General features: G+C 39.4%; 1 protein-coding gene and 1 long non-coding RNA gene across 3 annotated transcripts in view; both read right to left on the bottom strand.

Moving 5' to 3' along the window:
• Nucleotides 1-15,641, bottom strand: part of top3b (DNA topoisomerase III beta) — a 38,041-nt gene extending 22,400 nt beyond the window's left edge. The window contains exons 1-8 of one of the 2 annotated variants that reach the window (XM_038703086.1): nt 15,345-15,641; nt 8,801-8,932; nt 6,251-6,357; nt 5,823-5,897; nt 3,727-3,920; nt 1,427-1,583; nt 1,225-1,338; nt 457-547 (exon numbers count right to left, since the gene is read on the bottom strand). In XM_038703086.1, coding sequence (XP_038559014.1) covers nt 457-547; nt 1,225-1,338; nt 1,427-1,583; nt 3,727-3,920; nt 5,823-5,897; nt 6,251-6,357; nt 8,801-8,932; nt 15,345-15,414 — 940 coding nt within the window. In that variant the 5' untranslated portion in view covers nt 15,415-15,641. Of the gene's footprint in view, nt 1-456; nt 548-1,224; nt 1,339-1,426; nt 1,584-3,726; nt 3,921-5,822; nt 5,898-6,250; nt 6,379-8,800; nt 8,933-15,344 lie in introns of both variants that reach the window. The other variant, XM_038703085.1, reaches the window with a different exon arrangement.
• A 585-nt stretch (nt 15,642-16,226) lies between these two features.
• Nucleotides 16,227-20,385, bottom strand: LOC119891436. The gene is made up of 2 exons (XR_005442440.1): nt 18,903-20,385; nt 16,227-16,536 (listed from the first exon to the last, which is right to left on the bottom strand). It is a non-coding gene; the product is annotated as an uncharacterized LOC119891436 (long non-coding RNA).
• Nucleotides 20,386-21,338: the final 953 nt, after the last annotated feature.

Here is a 21,338-nt window from a genome sequence, read left to right as displayed (position 1 = left end):
ATGTACTGAATGCACTTATGTCTGCACTTGTTTCTGCTATGTAATATGTCTGTTACTGCATTATAATTTCATGTATTTTTTTATGTGGCAGCTTTTATGTCCAAGACAAATTTACCTAGGGACAAATAAAGTAATCTTGAAACATCACCTTGGGTTCTGGAAAACTGTGATGGGGAGTTTTTACTATTTTCTTACAATGCATAGACCCAGTGATTAATTGATTGATCACGAAAATAAAAAATAGTTGTAGACATAATCAAAACAAAGTAATGAACATCAGCACTATCCTAACACTGACCAGTGACAGCATTTCACACTATTACAAGCCTTCACACCTCAAATTCCCAAATATTCACTTTCATTATTCCATTACCTAGAGGAGAACAAGCTACAGGAAAATGACGAGAGAAAGACAATACAAGTGATAAAATGCTGCTTATGTTAATGTGAACATACCCAAGGCAGAGCTCGCCACTCTCAGCATTTCCACCGTGTTCAAGGCCTGGGGCCTCTGCTTGGTCTTCTCTTTCTTACTCACTCTCTCCACCTGCATTAAGAGAGGTATTATACAGCTATATCAGAGGGCAACTAAAATGAGCTCCACTTCTGGTTGACTGTGACGTGGAAGTGGTAAATGACATACGTAGCACTCATATAAATTCTCTAGCCAATATTTTGTTAGTTTACGTTTCGTCAATCTTTGGTGATTTGAAATACAGGAAACATATGTTATAACAAAAATTAGGATCGAGTTGATTTAAAATCCATTTGAACATAAATAGATATATTCCGATATTCAATCCTAATCTTTTTTGGATAAGGTTCCCTTACATTTGTAAACTTTTACCCGTAATTGAAAATTGTGTGATAAAGACATGTCATATCTTTGATATTTCCCTACTGCTTTTTTCTTTATTTCAGAGAAAATATATTGCAGGCTGTTTTATGTTCCAGTGAATGCTTTATTCACAACATGCTTGGCTGCCAAGTAGTTACAACTTGTTTGGTTACAAGTCTGGAAAATAAATCTCAAATATTGATCCTCAACAATAACTTGGGGTATATATTTCCCATATTTTCAACTTAACTCAAAATTTTCAACTAACTCTAAAATCTTAATGCAGAAACATCCATCCATCCATCCATCCATCATCAAACCGCTTATCCTTCGTGCAGGGTCGCGGGGACAGAAACATTTTTTTGAAATAAAATAATAATAAATACCTGGGCCTCCCTGGATGTCTTGGCCAGGTTCATGAACATCTGACCCACCTCCTTGTCGAAGACCCTCACCCTGTTCCAGTCCAGTATCAGTTGGCTCTCCTTTCCTTTGAACACCTGACCAAAGTACAGCATGTTGGTCAGTATATTACCCAAGGAAGAGGTCATTGATATGGTGTTTGCTGGAGAAAAACTGGGGATTTACCTTTGCCTGGAGGACCCAGTAAGTCTCTGGCTTAAAAGACTGGATCTTGTCATGGCGTTCCACACAGAAGCCTAGTGTTGGGGTCTGGCATGGTCCAAATGAGATCAAGGAGGAGTCTAGATTGCCGTATTTACCCTGGAAATACTTGGTCTGAAACCTGAAAATATTTCACCAACAAAAGACAAGCTTAGATTCGTTCCTACCTTAGATCAGTTGTAATCAAAGTTGTGGAGCTGGGAATAAACCATGCGACATTCTGAACAAAGAAACAATTTATAATTGGTTTGCCTTTTCCAGACTCAAATCTCCAGACTTCTCAGCAGATTTTTCAGACCATATTTGACATAATTTTGTGCCATTCAGTCCACATACCTACGCAGAAAGTTGGACAACATTTCACTGTCAAAAATCTCTGCTCAAAGGGGAAGTAAACTAACCGGTGCTAGCTATACTCATTATTGCCATTAACATATTGAATAAATAATATTACTTTTCTGATGATTACATCACTGCATAACTCATAAATTTTCAGACAATCTTAATCTTTAGTTATTTGTGATGCTATGAATGTATGTAATCCAAAGATATTGCCGCATTTTCTTTCAAACTAATTAGAGGCAGTAGAGGCAGCCCTGCGTAGGAATGTGTATTGTTCAGTAGCAGTCAGACCTGCATGAAACTTTGCACGTAGAATCTATGGGCTCTCATGGTCAAAAAAGTACCTCATCCCAGGGTTAACTAACTCAGAGTTTTCACTAAAACAGCTTTTTGAAACAGGGCCCGGCACTGCACCTGCAACTTCCTGTGGGACTGCAGGTCCGAATAAGGCCACCAGATGTGGCTTGGACCCATCATTGAACAAGCAGATCCTCTTGGCCTCATGTCAAGATACCAACGATGGTCGTTCAGACTTGGCCACAGGTGGTTCTACCGACCATAATGACTGTCGTTACCACAGCCAGGAGCACTAATGAACCGGTATCAACAATCCTAGCAAACAATCCCAGAGGTTAAATAGCTGAGTTTCTCTACCAGTCAGTCAGAACAGAAGAAGTCTCTTGGATGAGGGACAAAACATCTTCTAGCAGGGGCGATTTGGCAATCGGGTGAACCAGGCCAAATCCAAGTGGCCCACGGGCAAATTTGGCCTGTTATTTATCAAGTTGACCAGCAACAGCTATCATCTGGCTAGCTTGAACCGGAGCGCGCACACTGTACAGCTCTTCTTATCAAATGAAACGGTCACTTCACTCCTGGTTTCAATGGTAAACCACCACAACAATAACAATTACCTACAAAAACATTATAAGTAGACATGTTTTAAAAATACATCAATCATAAAGTAACATTTGTATTTCAAACAAATGACAAGCTTATTAGCAAATTTTAACAAAACTCCCTTCACCGCTTAATGGGAAGTCTGAGGGGCAGACTTAGGCTGCTATGTAGCCTATCCCCCCGGACTCACACAGGTTGCGTGTAAACCACGGTTTAGTTCCGTCCTCTGACCAGCATCAACTTCCACTGGAAGCCCCTCAGCATTTCAGCAGCAGAGAGTGGATGTTCTGCCGTTTTATGTCTGATTTCCTGCCCGGTTCATCTGCTCTGTGCTGCTTGACAGAAGCTGCGCAAAAATACACTGGTTGCTTATTTTCTATGGAGCGGAGCGGGAAATACTTCTGGGACGCACTGCAGTGCTTCTGGTTCACAGAATGGATGTGATCCGCTTCGGCAGCCATGACGCAGGCAGACTCAGTGAGTCCGGGATCATGTAAATGTTGGTGTTAAGTGACTTGGTAGCAGGTGGGCACCGTGATGAAGCTCCGCCCTCGTCTGGAAAACTCAAGTGTTCACATAGGCTACTTTAATGATCAGTCCCAAAAGTCAGTAGATGAACATGGCAAAAGACTATAAGCTACTTGGTTTGGTACCTGTTATATCAACAAATAGGGATTTGTCAGTCTATGGCATAGACTGTATAGAAAAAGGTTAGTCCACAAAAATTTGCGGTTTGGTGGTTTATGTGAACAAGGTGGCTTGGGGTCGAGTCAAATTCCCGACCTGAATTCTAGTGCCAGTCGGCCCCTGTCTTCCAGTCCAGTTGCCCTTGACCTCAACCTTCGTTGGATACCGCAATGCATCAGAATCTACAACATTATCATATTTGCATGATTTGAGAATGTATGTTATGTTATTTTAGAAAAAATGTGTGTATCAAGATATACAGTATATTATGTATCGTGATACAGCCTAAAAATATTTCTTGGGTGTTAGAACAGACAGCTGCAGACTGTGTGTACCGTGTGAAGGCACAGCCAATTCGCAGATCCAGCTCCTGACGTGCATCTACTGACAGGGCTTCATTGTGGTTGGGCTCTACTAGGCTGTTCATGGCGTTCCAGATGTCAGTGTCAGTAATGGAGCTGAATTTGGCACGGTAAATGCTCTGTTCTCTGACACTCTTGTTCATCACTGGCTGGATGGCATCCAGTACCTGGGAAGCAAGAGAAATAATGACTGAGTGACTTGATTTTTTCAAATTGATTATTACTCATCAGTAATTCCTAAATCCCAAGATGACATCAAAGTAATGAACCTATTAGCAACTCTTCATTCCATCTCTGCTCTGTGGAGCATTATAGCCTCTTGTAGCTCATTGTTTTGGTTTTACAGCCACAACTTTACTGTTTTGCTCCAGTCTTGGCATTCTTAACCTTGTTTCCAGCAGCAGCAGGCAGATGTTCAGTGAAAAAGCTCCAATAAACCCACTACACACCAGAGTTGGAAAGTAACTAAGTACCTAAAAAATTTACTTAAATACAGAACTTCTATTCCACTACATTTTCGGAGGAAATATTTAAATATATTTATTGCATTATATTTAGCTGGTGTTCTTAGTAACTTTGAGATAGATTTAAGGTCCTGCACACAAACAAACAACAAAATCGTTTGTACTATGACATTATCTTGTGCATGTAAGATTTTAAATCTTTCCGGACATTGGGTGTTCTATAATTTAATGCCCTGAAAGGGCCATTTAAAAATATTTTGGTCGTAATGCTATAGTATAGTACTTTTACTTACAGGTTTTAAGTGCGTCTATCTTTCAGAAAACGATTGTTGTTAATGACATTGATGGCTGTTAACTGAACTGCAGTCAGAATCCTTGGATGGGCAACTGGTGTCATTAATAACAAAGGTTTTTAGTACACCATTGCAACATCAGCAGTGACGTACCATCACAGTGAGAGACGCAAATATAACAGAGCACACCTGACCACAACCAGCTGTGGACCTAAGACCGAGCAAAAGAGATGCGCTGTAGGCTATCTTCGGTTATGATAGTATTTTACTAGCAATAACGTTAGCGAGCAAGCAAAAAAAGCTAAAGTTAGCCAGGCAGCTGCAACCCACCCATGCTGCATGGGTCCAGCACCAGCGGCCTCACAACACCAGCCAACAGTGCAATTCGATTTTCATGGGAAAAAACATCTTTTACATAGAAATCAGTCCACAGGATGTTATGGCAACCTAAAATCATTGTTACATTACAATCCCGTCACACATAAAAATTGGCAATGCACAGTGATTTATGTGTGTAAATTGCTTCATATTGTTACATATGGTTCCTTTAAATAGATTTTTCAATGCAGGCTATTACTTAACTAGTATTTTCAAATTGTGGTATTTCAACTTTTAATTAAGTAAAGGATCTGAATACTTCTTCCACCATTGCTGTACAAAACCTGCCCAGCACCAAACCGCAAACAGACATAATTCGAGACTAGCTGGTAAACACAGAGGAGCATTTAGCAGCTAAAGAGACTATTTGGTGGAGACCAAACCAGATAAAAGAGGGTCAACATTGGATTTCCTACTCATCAGGTGGACACAAACACAACTCAAAATAAATGAGAATGTTTTTAGTCTGCTGGATGTATAAAAAGGCAACTGTTTGCTAAAATGTTCACGTTGATACATTTTATGTTTACAGCTTGTTGTTCAATGTAGCTTTAATGGTCAGTTTCCGCAAATTACAAAAATGATATTGTATTATCCATTTCTAGTAATATCTATCGCTTTTTTCCAAAGCAACTATCCAAATTATCTCTAGCTGACCCTGTTAAACTGAACACTTGTAAGCAAAGGCAACACCAACGTATTAAATAGCTATGGAAATCTCAGCCATTAACCCACGTTTTCTGGATTTGTTACCTGATTATAGAAAAATACACGTTAATGCCGGATGTAAATGCAATCTGAAAAAATAAGATCAGCCAGACCTGATTTGGGGTTTGCTCGGGCTCAAATTGTGATTGGATCTCAGCCAGAACAGACCAGGACCTAACACAGCAAGACACTTGTTAATACCAGGTGTAAATGAAGCTTGAATTACCTCAAAACAGATGTTCTCGCCTTCTTTATCACAGTCCAACCATAAAACCACATAGTCACAGCCTCTGGCTTCAACCTGACATGACAGTAGAAACAGGGGGTGAGCACGGAAGGTACTTTGGCATGACACACACTGACCACTAACTGATTATTCAGAATGCTGTACACCTGGGAAGCAAGAGAAATGGAGACTATTGAGACTTTTAAAGAAGGACTAAAAACATTTCTTTTTAGCAGAACTTATGAGTTTTAACCTTACACAATAATGTCGTTGCACTATTTATAATTTACACTGATGTTTTTACCTTGCTTTTATGATCTTACCTGTAGCACTTTGAGGTTTGTCTTAAATGTAAAGTGCATTACAAATAAAATGTATTATTATTATTGCAGTAAACACAGATTACTGGGTGAACCTATAACACATACCTGGAGGAATTTGAGCATGTTGAGTTTGGGGTTGGCCTCCTTCTTTTCTGTGGGAGCTTTGCTAAAGAGTTCTGCAGGGTCCACCTTGTCCCAGTTGTTGTACTTCCCTTGAAAATAAGGACCAAGCTCTTAGTAAAGCAAAAAAAAAAAATAGTTTGGACAGTGAAGATGTTAAAACCAAACATCAGGTCCCATGGTTGCAGGCCTTGATCCTGGCCTATAGTAAGCCGTCAACAAGGTGTAATGTTAAAACATAGAGTGAACTGGGTAATGTTAATCAAGAATAGAATTATCAGTACCATCAGCTTCACATTCAAACCTATTCATTGTGTGGCACATGCGGGATCATGAGTATCAACAGTAGCTTAAAGAGTAACTTAAGTCCAGGTTGAAAAGCAATGTTTCACTGCCCTGACTCAAAGTTTCAAGCCTCTTTCACCACTGACTGGGTGTGGTCAGAAGTAGAGATGCACCGATTGAGATTATTGGCCAATTCTTTTTAAACTCTGACCTGTCACTTCAGATCGTCTTTCTTTCTAAGAACTTTAATATTTGTAAATTTTCATTAATGGAAAATTCTTACCTTCCAAGGATCCCAATTAGCACCAGCATAAGCATTGACTGTTCTTCATGGGTTCCATTTAATGTTCATAAGAAAAGATTAACAACTAAGTTTTACATTTTCTCCTGTACCAGGTTACAGGACTTTCTCTCACTCTCACTCAAACAAATCTAAAAATAAATACTCCAGGTTAGGCCACTGGACAGAACTGAAAATGGATTACAGTAACACGGCTCCGCGTTTCCCACAAAATGACAGTGTAACTGTGGTAGAGACATGGGGCTATATTACCCTACTTCTGGTAGATTATTTCTATAACTGGGCAATAAAACAATGATGATAATAAATTTCCTCAATTACTATAACAAATGTTCGATAAATGTCATTTGAATCACAAATTAATTAGAAATGAATTTTTATAAGATATTTTTTTTGTTGAAGAAAAAGGACTGATTAAAGATTTTACTTAATTTTACTCGTGTAGGGTTCAAACATTTCATCGATTAAATCAATTACTAAAACGCAATGACGCAAATTCTTTCCATCGATGCTTCGTTTAATCCATATAACTATATAGCGCACTGTTTCGCACGGACATTTATTACTGTCGCAATTCGCTCTTATGCTGTGTGAACACTACGTGATTATGATGGTGCTCTTTGCAAAGTGGAGGAAGAGAGAGAATATAGTGAGGGACGAAGATTAAAGTGTCCAAAGTAGTGTCTAAGCGGCATGCTCCGATGGGGGGAGTCCCAGGTAACTCGGCCCTTCCAGAGAGTGGCAACTGACATCCTGGAATTGCCAGTGACTTCAAATGGTAACAGATATGTGTTAGTGGTTTAGGATTACTTTACCAAGTTTGTGAATCTATATGCCCTTCATAATCAGACTGCCCATTCAGTAGCACAGTTTGTTTGAGGACTATGTGTTAGTTCATGGCATCCCCGTGGCTGTTCACAGTGATCAGGGCAGGCAATTTGAGTCAGAGATTGTTCAGACTGTGTCAACTTTTGGGGATTAAAAAGACACGCACCACACCATATAATCCCAAGTCACATGGGATGGTTGAACGCTTTAATCGGACTCTCATTGACCAGCTGGCCAAGTCACTGCTCGCCTGTGGGGGTGAGTGGGAGGATTATCTGAAACATGTGGCTTTCACCTATAACACATCTGTCCATGCCTGCACCAACTACACCCCTTTCTATCTGACTCACGGCAGGGAAGCACGGGTCCCCGTGGATGTTTTGGTGCCCTCTCAGATGGGGCGTTCGGACTTAGCTTTTTCTCATGCTGACTTTGTGACCTCTCTAACAGGGAGGCTGGAGACGCAGTGAAAAATAAAGATGTCCCGTCTTGGTTCAGACAACGGAGCCTCGTGTTATTAATTTGTTAACACATATACAAAGTAAAGGCGAACTAATAACCGCTCGGTTACAATAAGAACACTGTGATAATTAGGCCGCTGGGCCAACAAAGCCAAGGAGGCTTGTTGGCCCAGCGGCCGCCACAGTATTAGATTTAGCTGTTAACTTGTCTTTACATTCATCATATCCTGACACAATCAACGTGCATTCTTCTGGAGAAAATACAAAGCATGCACACTGTGAAAAAAAACTCTGCACGGCCGAACACACCCCTTTTTATGAAAACGCGCACCAAACTCCAATTAAGATAACACCGAGTTATCATCGACTCAACTAACCAACATCTTATCCACCGTCGTAGTATCGTTTAACTCCAGTGTAGGCGGTCGGAGTTTGTCAACCCTGAGTTTGCCTGATAACCCCGAGTTAACTCTGAGTAGGTTTAACTACCTTCGTAGCACAGGCCAAAGGTGTGTTCACTGTTGCTTTACCTGGTTAGTGCTTGTAAAATATCCACTGTATCTTCTTAGTAATACCAGATAACATTTCTCTCTCGGTTTCTATGCAAAGTGCTAAAATGGGTCACCATTAATATACCTGGGTGACCTGTTTGATACTCACCGATGAAATCTAGACTCATCACATGTCCACAGACAGAAGTCATCTTAAAGCGTACAGTTTGGCCCTGGAAGCTGCCAGTGTATTCATGCACTGAGCATGCTCCGTTAAGTCCCTTGCGACTTGTACAATTTCCTTAAGGCAAGAAGAACAGATGAGGTAGCAGTAAGCCAATACAGTCATATAAAAGGTGCAGGATTCCCATTTCAATGTTCATGTTTGTATTAAAGCTAAATACAAAGACAAGTGCACTATGCAAACTTAAGTAAGACAAGTAATACTCTTAAAAGTCTTGTGAAAAGATCAAAACCAACAATGAATTCATTCTATTAACATGTGTAAATTATATTAGTAAGCTCCTACTGAAGATTAAATCTCCAACACAAACGCCACGTTGGGATAAAAACCAACAAAATAGGTTCATGTGCTGGAGCCCATCAGGCCAAACAACAATCAGATTGACATGGGGGCGAAAACACAATCAACATTGGAAAAGTGTTTGAGTCATGGAGAGATCACTTTGTTTTGGGTATAGAAAACAAACCAAAGTTGACTTTCATCCTATATGTAAAAACTACCATTACAGCAAAACATGTGAAATATATTGTGATTTTGTCTTTCAGTTGGCTCAAGTTAGAAAATGTTTGCCGTTAACCAGTTGCTAACGATAGCCGCTGCAAAATACTTTTTGTCTCTATGTCTTTGATGTATGTATTTTTTAATCTTTATATTTTTTCATCTCTTCAGTCTCTGGCCCTTTTTTGTTTTGTCCCCATCAGATTCAAACTACACAGATTCAGATTCCTCCACTTTAGGAAACGTAAGTCTGGTTAATGATTAATTAACAGAATAAAACTTTTATTGTGTTAACTTGTTGATTCTTTCCCCCACTCTGATTCACTCTTTTTTTTTTTTTTTTTATAAATGTGCACATATACATGCATTAATATTGCTACGTCCACTGGATTAAAATGGAGACTCTGCCTTTTAATTTAACTGTTGCTATGGTGAATCATAGCATTGGTGCTCCATTTTGTTTTATATTTGAATATAGGCTAGTGATGCATGGATAAGGCTGGCCAGATCATAATAAATTTACATTGTGATTAATAGCGGTGGATGAAATAGGAAGACATGAAGAGAGACACTGTACGCATTTACACACGAGGTACAGGAATCAGAATCAGTAAAATTAAAACAATACCTAACCCTACAGGTGGGATAAATGCTTGGCATGACAGAGATAAAAAACTAACGATAGAATAATGCTAGCTTTTTTTTTCTATATTTGCTTCAAGAAAATCGACTCACTAAAAAGGAATGTGTTAATGCAAACTTGGCTTTTATACTTTACATAATGTGTATGTGTAAGTATTTTACAAGATGTATTGATTAATCCTGCAGAAAACTTTAAAAAATACATTTAAATGTGGATTTTTTTTTTTTTTTACTTTTGAAACACGCTCAAAAATGTAAGATGAAATGGCTTCATTTTTTTCTTTCTAAAACTAGAGCCTACACATAGTGATGAGTAAGATGTGGCCTTTAACAGGAGGTCAGAGTGGCGGAAAGTTAGGGGTTAATGGGGGCCTCCCTTGGTTACCTGGGCTCAATGCAACAAGTTGACATCCTCTATGAATGAAATGATTCAAGGCTGAATGCTAATGACCGGAACATCTACGCAAAACTATTGTGACAGGAAAACAGAGTGACCAATATGTGCTCCTCCACCCCACACACACACATAGCGCACACACACACACACAGCACACACACACACACACACACACACACACTCTTACAGAAGACATTAGCAATCCCAACAAGAACATGGCATATAAAAAGAGAGAGGTCCAGATACTGTTTGCAGATCAACTCCAAGCCAAAGGACACACTGAAGACCAAAGAAAAAACACAGCTCCCATCCCCAAGGCAAAAAACAGAAGCTCTGTCTCGCCAGTCTGAAGTCAAAAATCAGCCATGGAACAGCTCCAGGTAAGAAACATGCCATTAGGTCAATGGTGATGAGATGGGGGACAAAATCCACTGGCTTGTCTCTTCTTTGCATTGTGAAGTTTAGTTGAAGCTAATACTGTATGAGGCTTCTAGTGGTGTTGGTCACAAACGATGGGAGGTGGCTCCCATCTGAGAGCCGATTTCAGCAGTCGGAGTTCGACAAATCCAGTGGATATCTTTTAAAGTTACAATCTTTAGTACAAAGATGGAATTTCATAGTAAACCTTGATGACTGCAGTATCATTTGTTTTGTAGTATTGGACAAAATTTAATTTTGACTTGAGGAGGGCGTTAAATAAAACATTGCTGGCTAAAAAACACAAATATTAAGACAAAATCATTCTTCCAGTACAACTAGATAAAAAATGATCAAACTTAGTAAATGGAAATAATTAGGGCTGTAACTTCCCAGTCGATTAGTCGATTAATTGGTCGGTACGTTCTGGTTCGACCAAAATTCTGATTGGTCGATTTTTTGCCGCATTCATTTAATCAGTTTTCATTTCATCAGTTTTGCCGCGCTTCATCAGGTGGAAACCACTAATTGCTAATGGGGGTGTTTTCAGAGCACCCCTGTTTCACAGGTAATAGTCTGTCTTAAGAACACCCCACTTGTTTTTACTTTTTTGGATTTGCCCAACCCACCGGAGGAGAAGAGAGACAGATAAGTAAGCTATAGAAGGTTTGATGCTAAACAGGCCTATTATTTATCTATAATTAACTGTGAGAGTGTTTAATAGTCCAACAAAGACATCGACAGTGTGGAAGCACTTTGTTAAAATTGACAACGGGAAAAAGGTTCAATGCAAAATTTGCAACCAACAGTTTGCCTTCCACAGCTCGATGACAAACATGACGTACCATCTAAAAGCGGTAAGCTAACTTGTCTGCGTTAGGTTGCCCTGTCTGTATTTTGAGTAGGCTATATGAACATATCAAAATTCGAATTATTTCAATGTTTTAGTGTAATAATCATTTTATAAATGCAGGCGCATCCATCCATAATGACGGCATCCCCCAGACACACCCAGAGCACGCTGGATTTTAAGCCTCCTTTATCATCCAAACGGAAAAATAATATAACGGAAGGAATTGTTAACTTTATTGTTCAGGATATGAGGCCCATTGCTGTTGTGGAGGGCCAAGGTTTTAAGAACTTGTTAAAAGTTTTGGAACCTGGATATACCGTGTCAGCACGCCACACAATCACGCATGCACTAACCGCAAAATATGAGGGACTCAAAGAGAAAGTATCAGAGTTAATACAACACAGCGAGGGACTGAGCTTGACCACAGATATGTGGACATCTCTTAGAATGGAGTCCTATATGACAGTGACTGCCCATTTCATTGATGGAGACTGGAAAGCACAGAGTCTAAACATTGCTGCGCGACTATCTGAAGTTGCTGATACCTTTGGAATTCAAGAAGCAAAGAGAGTTTCTGTTGTATGTGACAACGCGGCTAATATGGCACTCTGTGTGGAAACACTAAAGGAATCACATAATTAAACATTAAAGTGGATGTGCCTTTTGTGTTTATTAAGAGCAAAAACTTTAAGTTAATCTATTCGTGTCTGCCGCCGCTCAGCTGAGCTGCGCTCTGCTGAAATGATCATAGTGTCTAATAAACTTATTATTATAACATATGACAAAAATAATTGTCTAAATGATGTTGCATATTCCTCAACAATTCTTGTGATGATATCACTAATTGACAAGCAACATAGTACTATTTTCGTAAATCGTAGGCTATGATATTGCGCAGGTGCACGTGACACATTGCTGTCAAAGCCGACAGACTCATTTAGTGCAAAATAATTAGATAAAAAACGATTTAATAAACTGCAAATAGCCTACTATTTTTTTAATGTTTATTTACAATTGATTTAGGCGGACAACAAGGCTACCAAGTACTGCGCACAGTGCACAGCTGACTAATTTAAAAAAATAATAATTAAGTCATTTTTAGTCGAAAATTTCAGGACTTTAGTCGACCAAGATTTTCTTTGGTTGATTACAGCCCTAGAAATAATTATATTTATTTTCTACATATTTTAGTCAAGTATTGCTTTATTACAGAGCCCCTGAAGTTACACAAGTTAGCACTAATATAACTATAAAACAACAAATCCTAATAAATTCTATAATAATGTGTCAGGAGACTCTTGATTCAGTGTGGCCAGAGGTGCATAAACATGCAGTGTTTTCCAGTGTCTCTGCGAGAGGACAGACAAACACTAGACATGTCCATTTACCTGACACAGAGAAATCAGTCCACACTAACACAATGCAGTTCTTATTTGTGTCCAGCTGCTGCGTGTCTTTCTGCTGTGCCTGCTGGCCCTCCACCAGTGTCTGGCCATGCCAGTGGGCAGCCAGTGTGTGGACGAATCCTTCTGTACATTCAGCCTGCAGGACTACTACAGCCAGATGGTCAACCTGCCCAACCGCATCAATGAGCGCAGCATCGCAACCTGGAGCTACGTGTGAGTATGATGAATTAATTCATTGACTTGATTGACAGAAAATTCCAAACACTGGCTGGTTCAAGCTTCTCAAATGTATTGATCTGCTGACTCTTTTACGTTTATATCATTTTAAATTTAGGCACTGATGGAAGTACTTAGATATTTTACTTAAGTAAAAGTAGCAATACCGTTGTGTAAAAGCAATCTCTAAAAGCAATCTGTAAAAGTCTTACAACCAAGAAGTCACATTTGAATTACTTTATATACTGTTGGATAGTTCAATCTATAGCACAGTATCAAATATTATAAATTCATCAGGTTTTGAATACAATACTAGTCTGAAAAGTAATTTGTGACTCAAGCTGCCAGATACATTTAGTGGAGTAAAAAATATAATATTTCCATCTGAATTATAGTGGAGTATTAGTAGTGAACTACTCAAGTACATTAAAAGTACCTCAAAACCGTACCCAAGTACAAGTCCACCACTGAATTTAGGATTTTGATTTTTGGTCAGACAAAAAAAATGTAAGGATGTCCAAACATTTAATATTTCAAGCCAAACTGATGAAACTTCCCCAGTTCCAGCTTTGCTGTTTTCTATCACTGTAAATTGAATCTCCTTGGGATTTGTACTGTTTGGACAATACAAGTCATTTGGACAGGTGAAACTGCATTCTGGGAAATGGTAATAAACATGGTTTACTATTGTCTGGCATTTTACAGAAAAAACAATTAACTGAATAATTGAAAGAATAATCAATATTGACAATCGTTAGTTATCAACAGACCAATGACATTCTCAATTAATCGATTGTTTGGTCTAAAAAAAGCCAATTTCCTACAACTAAAGATGACGTTTTCAAATCTCTTGTTTTGTTTGACCAACAGTCCAAGACTCAAAGAAATTCACAGAAGCCTAAACAAAGTAGAATAAATGATACGAGAAGCTGGAAGCATGGATTCTTTTTTTGCATTTTGTTAAATCAGGGTAGGATAGGTAAGACATGTCTGGCAGTTGACTAATTGATTGACCAATCATTTCAGCACTAGATTTTCAATTGAATGAATTTGCATTCATTCGCATTGCCTGCCCCTGATCCTCATCTCTCACCAGGGAGAACATCGACTTGAACAGGGTGCCCCAGGTCATTCATGAGGCTACCTGCCACACCAGCCACTCCTGCAGGGGACTCGACAATGCTTTTGGACTAGAGACCATCCCTGTTTCTCTAAGGATGCCTGTCCTCAAGAAAAACCCCAGCTGCTTCCCACAGGGCAGCTACTCTCTGGAGTTTGAGCTAATTACCATAGCGTGTTTATGTGCCATCTCCAGGCGCAGCTGATGTGACTGCTCTGATGTCAACTCAGGACCTCGGAGAGCCTGAAGAATGTGTTTGTTCTGAGGGAACTTGGATGGAAATGATGGGTGTTCATTTCACTCACTGTTTTTCATTAAACATTGAAAATGTCACCATTTAATACATGCTTGTTAACGGCTTATCATATTAAGACATTTTTCATTAACTGGTATCACTGTAGTGTTCATATGGAGTATTTTGGCAGCCTGGTTGCTACAAGCTTTTTCGGAATAAGCATTTATGTCGTCAACAGAGGAAACTATTAAGTATTCTCCACTAAAACACACTAAAGTTGTCCACAGTACAATTCAGTAAGTCCTTCTTCAAGGTACTAAAAGGACCATGTGTAAATGCGTATCAGTAATTTAGCAGTGATTCTCATGGATTTGGTAACGAAGATGTGTTTACCTTTACCAATAGTCAACTGAAAGTGTCATATGTTTAGGCGTAACGTTACGTTCACAGGGAAGCAAGCAACGCGCCAGGGTTGACTTGACTGGAACGCACCATAACTAATAATAACTAATAATGATCATTCAAACAGATTTTCACTTCTAACTTTTTAAACTTCTAAGTTGTTTCACTGTATTCTATCACAAAGCGACATGCTATGTGACGTTCCTGTTGCCGTTAGCCTGTCGTTCAGTCTTAAATCAAAGTCTCACTCTTATTACATAACTAATTATAAAGTCGTACCCACCTTTAGAGAGGATTTTGGCAATCGACTGAGCCAACGAGGGCTTCTCTGCCACCATCAAAACAGTTCTCATTTTGAAAGGAGTGCTAACCGGTCCTCTGTCAAACTCCAGGCAGTCACCTCGTAGGTGTTAGCACTTAAAGCTGTGGTCTAACAATCTTAAACTTGATCAATAAGTGCCAGCAATAACGACTCCACTATAAAGAAAAATGTTAATTTTGCATATAACTTCTCACTAATAGGCTTTAGGCTACGCTATGAACCACGAGAGCGGACATGACAGTTTACACATTATTCTCTTCCGGTGTGTTGCCGGGTGCAGAAAAAAGCCGATCCGTTCTGCACATGCGCGTCCTGCCCAGCGAGTTTTAAAATAACTTTATTACCAGCACAACTTCGCACAAATATGACACAAAACAATACGAATTGGCTACACAACACAGACAATATTTGAGAAAAAAATACATAAACTAATCACCAAACACAAACAGAAATAAAATTGTATAAAAATAAAATCGAGTTTACGTAACTGAAAACAATTAGCAGTTCACAAGAACAGCTTTTGAATCCGCACACCAAGTCGAGTTAACAATTGTTTTCCTAACAAATTATCTCATTTGTGGTCTGATAAACATTAAGTTAATCAAAAACAGTGCTCCATATCAGTAGTTTCAACTAAATCAATGAATAAAGCTATAATAAAGTTGTGTTTTTGTACAATAAGGCTTGGTTGCCAAAAACAACAGGGACACCAACTGTTGATGAGATTATAAATTAACCTGATGAATCATATTCAAGGGTTTTTAATCAAAAAAGTTTAAATCTCGATTGTTATCTTAGGCAATAATCACTGCTAAACGCTCCAGTAAGGAGTGTGTATCAATGTTAAAATTAGCTTACATTAGCTTTATTCTATAAACATTAACCCCCATACTACAATAATGAAGAAAAAATAAAGAATTATCAAACACAGAATCGATGACTCCATCTCAAACATAATATGTCTGAGACCACTTATTTACAGGCGGTAGTGGCAAAATGGGACACCATCCATCCATCCATTGTCAACCGCTTATCCTGCATACAGGGTGGGGGGGTGGGGGGGGGTGGGGGGTGCTGGAGCCAATCCCAGCTGACATCGGGCGAAAGGCATGGTACACCCTGGACAGGACGCCAGTAAAATGGGACACCTTAGCTGTTATTTAAAACACAGAGAAATGAAAGAAGATAAGTAATTTCAACCAAATAATGACAATACAACAATACACTTGAGGTAGACTACCTTTGTGAAACAGTAAAAAAGTATTTAGCCTTTTTTTGCACTTCTCTTTTGAAAAAAATTAATCCAGGCTTTCAAACAACACCATGCTAAAATTAGAAAAACAATATATAGGCCTACTGCTACATTTAACATGAAAGTAAGGCACAAACCTTTCTAGGCCTATAGAGTTAAGAGGGAGGGTAATGGTAGACCCATAAGAAGACAAATTCAGCATGTAAAAAGACACTGTGAACAAGTGAATTTTTCTGCATCTTCATTCACGCCAATTTATGGCATTGGCTTCTGAAATTTATATGAATATTGGTAGGTTATTCATTTATTTAAAAGTATTTATATAATATTTATTTAAAATATTATTAAAAAATAGATGGCCTGGTGGATAGCACTGTGGCCTCACAGCAAAAAGGTTACGGGTTCAAACCCCAGTTGTCCCAGCCTTTCTTTGTGGAGTTTGTATGTACTCCCTGTGTCTGTGTGGGTTTCCTTCGGGTGCCCCGGTTTCCCCCGCCCTCAGAAACATGTTAGGTTCTCCCATCAGTACCATTGACCAATGACACTGGCTCAGATCTGGAGTTGCTACACAGTGGTTGCCCATGGCTCCCTTGAAGGATGGGTTAAATACTGAGTTGCTAAGTGTATGTGACAATAAAGCATACCTTACCATATATTACTTTTTGTTTGTGTCTGCACACATGCACTGTGCTGATATTAATAAAGGCTCACAGTTATCACTGCAGAGCAGCATGTTTTCTCTCTATAGCTGTTCACCAAACACCTGCACATGAATAACAACATGCATTCTATATTTATCCTGCTCTGAGGCACAGGATAATTTCTACTGGCAGAATGCCTTTATAGTATTTATTCATTATCTGCATCTTTATTTTTTGATATTAGGATTATGAATTCATTATTTAATAACCAAGAATATGATTATGGGATCTTTTGAACATTGGAAATCTTTTTTTTTGGCCAAAATGTTTCGGGAGAAATCAAAATGATGTAACTCATATCAAACCCAGTGCTCAGAAATTAGCAGCCTGGAAATGGAAATGACAATAAATTGTGTAAAAAGTGTTTATTTTACAAGTTTTGAATCTCCTATCCTCTCTGACTTATATGTGTTTCCACAATAAAAGTTAATTGGACAAATAATAGATCATGAAAAGAATATCACTAGATGGAGAATCAAGTCACATATTTAACTTGAGAGTGATCAGAAATCAGAAAAGTAGTTTTTACATGTACAAGGAATTTGTTTTGGAGATAAGGTGCTACACGTAGACAAACAAAGGCAAACATACAGTTGACATAAATAAATGTAGTATATAAATATCGGATAGATTGACAAAAATATAGAAGAATAACGATTAACACTTAACAATGAAGAACAAATATGTGCAATATACTGGGTATGCACAATGATGTGAAATTAAATAATATTTACATGTGCAAAGATATATAGTATTTGAGAGGGGGGAGGTGTCAGTGAGGGACCCTTGTTAATGAGGCTAGCTGCAGAAGGGTAGGAGCTGTTTTTGTGGCACGAGGTTTTGGTCCTGTTGGACCGCAGCCTCCTGCCAGAGGGGAGTGACTGAAACAGTTTGTGTGGGGTCAGCTGCAATCTTTCCTGCACGCCTCAGAGTCCTGGAGGTGTACAGGTCCTGAAGAGTTGAAAGATTGCAGCCAATCACCTTCTCTGCAGGCCGAATGATATGCTGCAGCCTGCCCTTGTCCCTGGCAGTGGCAGCAGAAAAAACAGATGGTGATGGAGGAAGTGAGGATGGACTCAATGATGGCAGTGTAGAAGTGCACCATCAGTGTCTTTGGCAGGCTGAACTTCTTCAACTGCCGCAGGAAGTACATCCTCTGCTGGGCCTTCTTGGTGAGGGAGGTGATATTCATCTCCACCAAAGATGAACCCAAGGAGGGTTTTGTCATCCGCAAACTTCTGACAGACACTGTAAGTCAATACATTCCCCAGACTCTCAAACCAGTATAACATTATAACTAAATAAAACTGTAACGTTACATGATCAACAATAAACCTGCAACCTGTTTGCAGCCAACGGTAATAATGTGATGGCAGACAGCGGGACGTAAATGATTACGTTAATCGACCACCACAAATTTGGCAAGTGAACAAACGCAAATTTGTCTTTTCATAACGGACGACAGTCGGCGCTAACTCCCCGTAGGTCATAGCTAAAGCAAGAAGCAAGCTAACGTTAGATGGCCAATACTGAGCTAAACATGTTTACTAACCTCAGGTTACTAACCTATTTTGCGTTCAGCCCTTCTTTTGTTTGGACCTTGTTGTATGAAGTTTTAAAGTCAAAGTTCATGATGAATGGCACAGCAGCTGCCAGTGTTTGTTGTCCTCTCACACATGTGGCCGCGCGCAGCAGACGTAAACAGTTTCAGCTGAGGATTGCGGCTTACTTTGGCTAGCCTCAACTCAAAAATCAATCATGATTTCAGTTAAATGCTAAAGTTGCTGTTACTGTTATCTTGTCTATGGTCCGCTGGCATAACACCGGGTGCTTTTTGATCAGGCGCCATCCTGCTGTTGCGGTGACGTAAGTTTCGTTTTACGTTGGATAGACTGTAACATTACGCCATGCTGTTGCGGTAGGCCACATAATTTTCGTTTTATGGTGGACGGACTGTAATATTACACACAGTTGTTGTTTTCTTTTAGCTTGAAATAATCCCATATCCAACGAAGGTTGAGGTCAAGGGCAACTGGACTTGGTTGAAGATACTACAAGACGTTTCGTCCCTTTCATCCAAGAGACTTCATCAGTTCTGACTGACTGTAGGGAAACTCAGCTATTTAACCTCTGTGGGATTGTTTGCTAGGATCGTTGATACCGCTGATTCGTTAGTGCTCCTGGCTGTTGTAACGACAATCGTCATGGTCGTTAGAGCCACCCGTGGCCAAGTCTGAATCACAATGTTGTTGCGTATAGTATTGATCCGTGTGTGTGGGTTTCCTGTAAAATTTGCAGGCTCCTGTCCTCTTCAATGTGTACAGCACAGTCCAAGAAAGCCAAACTGTTGTGGACATCTTCTCGTGTGAACTTGATGTTACTGTTCACAGTCATTGAGAAAGTATTTGCAAAGTGTAGGAAGAGAGAAAAAATAGCGAGGGATGAAAAAGAAGTATGGGATTATTTGATGTCTGTGAAGGTTCTCAGTCATCCAGGTCATAGTTATCGACTCCTGAAATAACGCTGATATTTAATAATAATGCTTGATATTTTGTCCTGATTCAGAAAAAAAACAGTCTCAACATACCTTAACATTAAGCTTCAATGTGAAATAATGTAAAACAAAACAAAACCAAAAAAATATTCTGAAATTAATTACAAAATTATAAAAAATTAATTTACAAATAAGGTTAAGGAGGGTTTCTGGTGTTCTTTTGGTTGACTTTTCTTCACCTATATACACATAGTAAAATCGCTCCAGACTGAAAAACACTGCCCTTCAAGGCTTACTGGGGACTGTTCCTAATTTTGGCCACTAGAGAGCAATAAAGGATTGCTCTAGTATCTCTCCAGTGGTCTTATAGTAGAGAAATGAACATTTAATTCATGGGGAACAGCTCCGGTGGACATTCAGCATGCCAGGCTCCCTCAAAACTTGTGACATCTGTGCCATTGTGCTGTGTGATGGGACTGCACATTTCCGAGTTGCCAGCCTAAGGCACACCTGTGCAACACCCATGCTGTCTGATCAGCTTCTTGATATGCCACGCCTGTGAGGTGGATGGATTATCTCGGCAAAGGAGAAGTGCTCACTAACACAGATTTTGACAGATTTGTGAACAATATTTGAGAGAAAAAGGCCTTTTGTGTACATAAGGAAAGTCTTATATCTTTGAGTTCAGCTCATGATGAATGAAGGCAAAAACAAAAGTGTTGCATTTACAATTTTGTTGAGTGTATATTTAATATGTGAACAAACACAATATTCTGGTGGACTGACAGTAAAGAGATGGGAAATGACCAGACTGCTTGCGTGACCTTGAACAGTGAAGCCATGTGGTCAGTTCTGTGATTCACCATTTACAATCACTGAAATCACATCTGTGGGGACATTCATTATTTCACCCATTTCATTCATCTACTCCATACTTTTCTATGGGCACCGGCTGGGTCAGTGAGGGAGAAGATGGAGAGGTCTGTGTGGGGCCAAGGGGGGCGGGGAGGCTTGCCTTTTCCTCATCTTTTGGGATGGTGATGGGATGTTGACCCCCAGGCAGATGGTTTGAGGAGAGAATGGTGTGTGTGTCTGGCTTCATCCATCCCCTCCTCCACTCTTCAAAGTGGGTAATCAATTAAACAGTTCCCCCTTAACCCTCCCACCCCCCACTGTCCATTAAGTAAGCAGATCTCCCTGAGCAGCTGCAGGCCTATGATTATGACTCCATGGGGTGTTTTGCATAACCTGGGGAGAGGGGACTTGAGCTGTAGGTTGGCCTTGGGTCTCGATCGCACTATATAAATACATTTACATGCCTGTGTACACTGAACTACTTTGTTATGTTTAGTAAACATCTACAAAACTGTATAAACCATCATGTGGCACTGAATTGGCCTTTGGCTAACTTATCACTACACTTTCCATTTTGTCACATTTGCAGTTTACAATGATAACCAGCAAATGAACAATCACTCCTTGATTTCAGGAAGAGGATGAAATAATGT

Source organism: Micropterus salmoides, unplaced genomic scaffold (genome assembly GCF_014851395.1).
Source record: "Micropterus salmoides isolate LMB-PRFRI ecotype aquatic unplaced genomic scaffold, ASM1485139v1 Ms_hic_scaffold_7, whole genome shotgun sequence".
Lineage (NCBI taxonomy): Eukaryota > Metazoa > Chordata > Actinopteri > Centrarchiformes > Centrarchidae > Micropterus > Micropterus salmoides.
The sequence above is the reverse complement of the archived record's forward strand: the minus strand, read 5'-3'. Positions and strand labels throughout refer to the sequence as shown.